The 6,092-nt window shown below is 42.3% G+C and overlaps 1 protein-coding gene across 2 annotated transcripts in view; it reads right to left on the bottom strand.

The window, feature by feature from the left end:
- Nucleotides 1-3,736: 3,736 nt before the first annotated feature.
- SLC44A3 (solute carrier family 44 member 3) overlaps nt 3,737-6,092 on the bottom strand; it is a 40,691-nt gene continuing 38,335 nt past the window's right edge. The window contains exons 15-16 of one of the 2 annotated variants that reach the window (XM_056356254.1): nt 5,080-5,178; nt 3,737-3,993 (exon numbers count right to left, since the gene is read on the bottom strand). In XM_056356254.1, coding sequence (XP_056212229.1) covers nt 3,988-3,993; nt 5,080-5,178 — 105 coding nt within the window. In that variant the 3' untranslated portion in view covers nt 3,737-3,987. The other variant, XM_056356253.1, reaches the window with a different exon arrangement.

The raw sequence follows: 6,092 nt of genomic DNA, 5'->3' as shown, positions 1-6,092 counted from the left end.
TCAGGTGTCATAAAAACTATTCCCAAATCAGCATCACCTTTGCCTTTGTTAAGGGTAATGTAGAACTGCTGTCTGTTGCAGTTCGGGTTCTTTCTTGTCCATGGGATTTAATCTAACACCCTTGTAAAAATCTCCTGGGAATGAGTGACAGTGACTTAACAGGAAAGGAACGTAGCTCCTTTACAGCAGAGGTCACTTCCCCTCGACATGACTGTGAGGTTATGACCAGAGATCCTTAGCTGTTCCCTAAATCCCTGCCCTTTTCTCAAGGCAAATGAGGAACCGCACATACTTAACGCTGCGTCTGTTTCAGCCTGTACCCTTCACACCATCACTTTGAGAATTTCCGACACCCTTGCTTTTACAGTAAGTAAAGAGGTACCCCAGGCTTCGTGCCTGCTGGTCTGCAGTCTGAGCCTTCCATTACCAATAGCAAAACTTTATTGCTAAATGGAAAATGCTTTCTTCCTCACTATGGAGCGCAGACAGGCTGTACTAATTTACCTGGGCTGTTATTAACAGAAAAAAAGAGCATGCTATCAAGGGAGGCCACTGTTGCCGATCCTAACTTTTGTACAAAAATTAAAGGTACTTTGGAAGTATTTGATACAGATTAAGCTTATTTTACATTCACTATAAAATGTTTTATACTTGCAAGTTCTAGACTTGTGAAGGATACTTCCCTCAAGGCTAGAAATTGTGCTTTGCTCAATTACTGTCTGTTACCTTTGGGTGTTATGTGGTAGCCCGACTTTCAGCTGACCTATTTGTTGAGTAAGTCTTAAGCTTATTTATTTCACAGAATTTAAATTTGAAAGGACCCCTGGAGGTCACTGGTCCAAGCCTTGCATCTGAGGCAAGAGAATTACTACTAAGACATCTGTTAAGACCCACTCTTCCTGACCTATACTATTTCCCCCTTCAAAATAACAGTACTTAACAATCTAGAACTATTGTATTGAAAGCTAAAAAGCAGTGCTACGATCAACAACAAAATCTTTGTGCTTTCATAGTTTGTGAGAAAGAAGGGTTTCTTTTTGAAAGCCTGAACCATGCCCTCCTGCTCCTTCTGAACCCAAAACCTGTTCTTTAAACTGCTCTCACACTTTAATTATATATGTACTTCAAGAGACGAAACAACACACGGACTGTTCTCAGTATGCCTGTTTTCTTTCATCCACAGAGTTATCCAGTGGAATCATAACTGAATTAGGTGAGAGTTTGAAGTAGACACCAAGGAAGACCAAATGCAATGTGCCTTGCTTCAAACAATAAGCTGCGATACCGAGCCATTTTCTGGTGTAGAGACATCAGTAGTCCCCATGTCCTATTTTTAAGGAATATAATTAGAAAAGTACCTTTCATTCCTCTGAATCCAATCTTCCATAGCTGCAGGAAAGAAGAGTCCGCACAGTGTTGGGCTGCTTTGCAGGGCAGACACCGAAATGCCAGAAGTGGCTTGGGCAAGAACACCAGTACCTGAACTAGCACTCACTCTGTATCTGTATGAGCTGTGCCTACATCCAACCCCGCCGCCGCCTTCCAACCTGCTTTGTAGTTTGCCTGGCTACAGTATCCTGCAGGAGAGGACAGCAATGAGAAACGAGCACTAAGTAGCATCAGCTTCTGTAGGTGTAGGTCACCTCTTCGTTCAGGTGATGACCCCTGCCACACAGGAGTGCCACAGCTGGAGGTTGTTGACACAATTGCTAGTGGAATGTATGTAAGGCTGGGAGGTCCTGAGTTGCACCTGAAAGCTATAAAGCTATCCTTTGTGTACAAAAGTTAATTAAAAGGTATATATTTGTAACTCTTCTGTAAACATATACGTGATTCTCAAAACGTATTGTCACAGTTGCAATTTCTGGACTATGGGCAGTACAGCAGTGCTTAAATGAAATGCAATCAAATACAGCTTAATTGGGATTTTGGTACCTTCCTTCTTTAAAAAGTAAACCAAAATGTTTAGTATGTCTAGAGTCCTTTCTCCACTCGGGAGCTACAGTGAAGGCAATGACGCTACATCATAATGGCAATGAATGGAATCACAGAATCATTGCGATTGGAAGGGACCTCTGGAGATCATCTAGGGGTTGTCTGAAAATGAGGATATACTTACATAAAAATTTCCCTCCCTTTCTTCCACCAGAGAGCTCCTGAGTCAAGGGCCAAAACATGCAGTGCGAGTATCAAATACAAACAGGAAAAACCCCAGTGTGCAACAAGAAAAGAATTTCTTTAACTTCCAAGTGAACCTACTATGCTTTAAAAACTTGTAAACATAATTTTTACACTGTGGAGACACCACTGCTTGGAAGCAATCTTAGTGGGACCTGTGGCAGAGGAAAAGTTTTGCCCCTCTGCAAGTAGCATATCAGCACATTTTCTCATGGTTAGAGCTACTGCTTACTTGGTGTGATCGTCAGCTCCCACAGCATCCCCAAACCAAACACCGTAAGCACCCAAGCGTAGTTTTAAATAATGAGAGGTAGCGAGTCACAGCCAGTAGGTGATCAGCTTCACCTACTAAACAGAAAGTAATTAATCTATTTCTTTCTCCGTCATCTATCCCATATTCCTCAACTTCTTCAAGTGGCTCATACTGAAATAGACAAAAGTTAATTAAATGAAGAATAAAAAGCTAGTATTTCTTGGCATTCCCGAGCAAATAACTAGTCTCAACAGTGGGAGATCAGATACAGTACTTGGCTGAAACAGATTTGTCATTCAGGCCATCAGTGAGCTTTTCTGCATGTCACTTCCAAGCTGTGACTAATCAAGGGTTTATCAATTTATTCATTATGGCAGCTTAGGAGTCACTTACCTGCAGTGACGTCCCACTTCCTATGCTGATGTGGACTTTACCAAAATCCCTGGTCAAAGTCATCTTCCCACCTCAAACAAAATGTTAAAGGAGCTTTTGAACAAAGAGAATAAAATCATGTGCCACTGAGTAAAATCTAAAACTACCTCATACTCAGAGTGAGGTGGAGCCCTTGCGAGTGTATTGTAACCGGGGTCCAGGCACAAAGTTTAAACAAGCCTCAAAACTGCTCACACGAAAATGCCGACAGACTTGTTTTCTTTAAAGATGTCTACACTTACCATGTCCCTCTGCTGACTAGAGCCTTAGAGTACTACATTCCTCCATAATATTTGGTTTCACATCCATGTTACTGCTAACATTTCTATAAAGTATTATTCATAACATCCTTTAATCTCATTTCTGTCCAGCTACTGCTCATTTGCTACTTCTTTGTCAAGCTTTAAATCCAGATACAAATTTTTCTGTGCTCTGTCTTTTCAATTGCAAAGGGAAAGTCGTTTATTTTTAAAAAAAGACTATTCCTCATCTGCCATTTGGAGATGAGCCAGTGGATAGTTTATGATACTAACTTGTAACCATTTTCAAAAGAACATAATTAAAAGACAGACACTTACCTCAAAACCATTAATTATCTTGACTCAGAGAATTTCTATCAATGGTAATTTCCATCAATGAGCTCAGTGCTGTTCCTTAATTGGTTGCACTGGCTGTTCAGATGTACAGAATACATCAGGAAACAGTAATCTCAGAGTGCCTCTGCAAATGTTTCTGCATTTACTGGTCCAGGGATGACTGGCCCAGTGTTCCCAGAGAAGCATGAAAAAGCCCCATATTAGCTGATACACCAAAAAGCTAAAAAGGACAGCTCAACAATCTTGTCGACTTTGTATTTTTACTCTGACAACATAGAAATTTACAAGGAGTTTGTTTATTAACTTTCAGACAATCAAAACAAGTATATTAATAAAAATCAGATGTGCTGACACACAAAATACTTTATTCATACAAACAAATTGTGTGTCATTTTATCAGTGCAGAAGGTACAACAGAGATTTAGAGAAGTAATACTTTCTCCTGGGGTATTGGGAACCTTTACTTTTTTTCTAGGACTGTTTTTGCTATTGCTGGTCTGCCTTCATACTTCCTGGTGCACTTCACATTCAAGCCTACAAAGAGAGAAAAAAGGAGTCAAATAATGTGTAGCACTAGTCCTGTTACTGCATTTAAATGCTGTAAGAGCAAACAGGGAAAATAATTAAGGTTCTCTTGTGTCTCAAATCCACAATCCTCTTGCAGGGAATAATCCCCCACATCCCCCCAGTTTCTGGGCTCAGCAAAAAATTCCTGAAGAATGCAATAACAGACCCAAACAATGAAAAAAACCCAAGCACAACTATCCCTCGCTGTAGCAATAAACTGAAGCAGTGCTCTGCCAATTAGCAGAACGCCCACAAGATTGCGTGACAGTTCACTAGAGCCTGGTACCTCTTGAAAGCAGACCAAGAAAAATCACAGACGTGTAAGCAGCAGCTCGGAGGGCACAAGACACGAGTAGCAGTGTCCAGCAAGCGTAGGAGCCAGAATAGCTGTTGCTGCAGAATCTCTTCGGCAGCCCTGGCCTGGCCCCCCCGTGCTGGGGGAAAATCTGCCCCATTGCTGAACTCGCTGGTGCAGCTTCTCAGGTTGGGCAATTTGCAATATTTTTTTCAGATGTCAGTGAGCATTTTCTCTCAGGACTTTCCCAAGCCTGGGTGTGGCACCTCAGCTTTTCTACCCCAGCATAAAACAGAGTAAATAAACATATACACTGATAGAAAAGAAAGAGAAAAAAAGAAAAAAGGGGTGAGGGGGGAAAGGGAAGGCCTCTAAGCTCTGATCTTACAGCTCTGGAACCTCAGCAGCTCCAGCATGAAATCAAACAGCGACCACTCTTCTGACTTTGCTACAGTGGGCATGTGCAGGACTATCTGAATAATATTTATCTCCCACCCCCTTGCCTTTGTCCAATCCTTCTCTTCCTCTGCTGGGCACGCTGTGGAATGGGAAGAAGGATGAGAACACATCCATGTCGCATCAGCAGAGGGTTTCCTGAGGAGGGAAAGCAATAGAAGGAAAAACGGGATACTGGGTACAGCATATTGGTTGCTGTGCGACAACTGGAGATACAAGACAGCCTACGTCCATGCTTCCTGGGATGTAAAGGCAAACACATTAGCTGGCAGAGAAATACGTATCTCACATTCCAGTCTCACCATAGGTTGGAGCTCCATCCCATCTTCATTATCCTGGAAAGGTCTCATGCTTCTGTGTTTTTGCCCTTCTGTTAACTTGTTACTCTGACTCACAAAGGTCTACAAGCAGAAAACAGGGTGAGATCATTCGGGAATGCAAACCATTACGTAAATAAAAATACCTAGTAAAGGAAGATAATTAGCCCGGGGCTAAGAAACTGCAGCTGGTTCCTAGCTGGATGACACTGAGTGATACCAGGAGGGACTCTGCAGAGGCAGCAAGGGCGATAACTGCAACTGAGCAGGGTGAACCAGGAATCTGTTACATCTCCTACTACAGGAATGAGGACTCGGCTGCCTGAAATCCCTCACCCAGCTCTCCGCCCACTGCCACATATTGTCCTGAGGGCCACGGAGCCTCCCTTCCACCCCCAGATGTTTGTAACCCAACAGTAACACAGACGTACCAAGTCAAATGCCTTCATGTGTTGGGAAACTCCAAGTTCTTGGCTATGTAAGCAAACTTACTCTTGATCATGCAACGAGGAGGAGTTTGGATATGCTAGCCCCGGTTTTTCCATACAAGGTTACACAGCCTGCCCTGCTTGGAAGACTTCTTACCCCTGTGGGAAATCCTCTCTTCACCCGAGGCCCTAGGGCATGGCTAATTACAAGAAACTAAGACCAGAGTTAAAGAGAAACTACCACAAATTTTGGAAGTGGAGAAAGGAAAGCCTGTTTCATGAAGGAGAATTGGCTTTAGACGTATTTTAGCATTTGGCAAAACAGAGGGAGAACAGAGGTCAAGGCTTCAGAGTTTTCCATTTAGTAACATATTCCTATTCGGGACATGTGCTTAAGTACTGTTTTGAATCAAAGCCAAAGAATATCTATCTGCTTTCTTCTGTACAAAGGGTTAAGCCTGTCTTTAGGCTGCCTTTTTGTTGGGTTTTGTTTTCAACAAAATTCTATGAACATTATAGGGAATCTAACAGCAGCATTAAAAAAAACCAACAAAGCAGTTCTTCTGATAC

This window comes from Falco biarmicus, chromosome 11, assembly GCF_023638135.1.
Source record: "Falco biarmicus isolate bFalBia1 chromosome 11, bFalBia1.pri, whole genome shotgun sequence".
In the NCBI taxonomy this organism is placed as follows: domain Eukaryota; kingdom Metazoa; phylum Chordata; class Aves; order Falconiformes; family Falconidae; genus Falco; species Falco biarmicus.
Note: the sequence above shows the minus strand (reverse complement) of the source record. Positions and strands in the feature narration are given on the sequence as shown.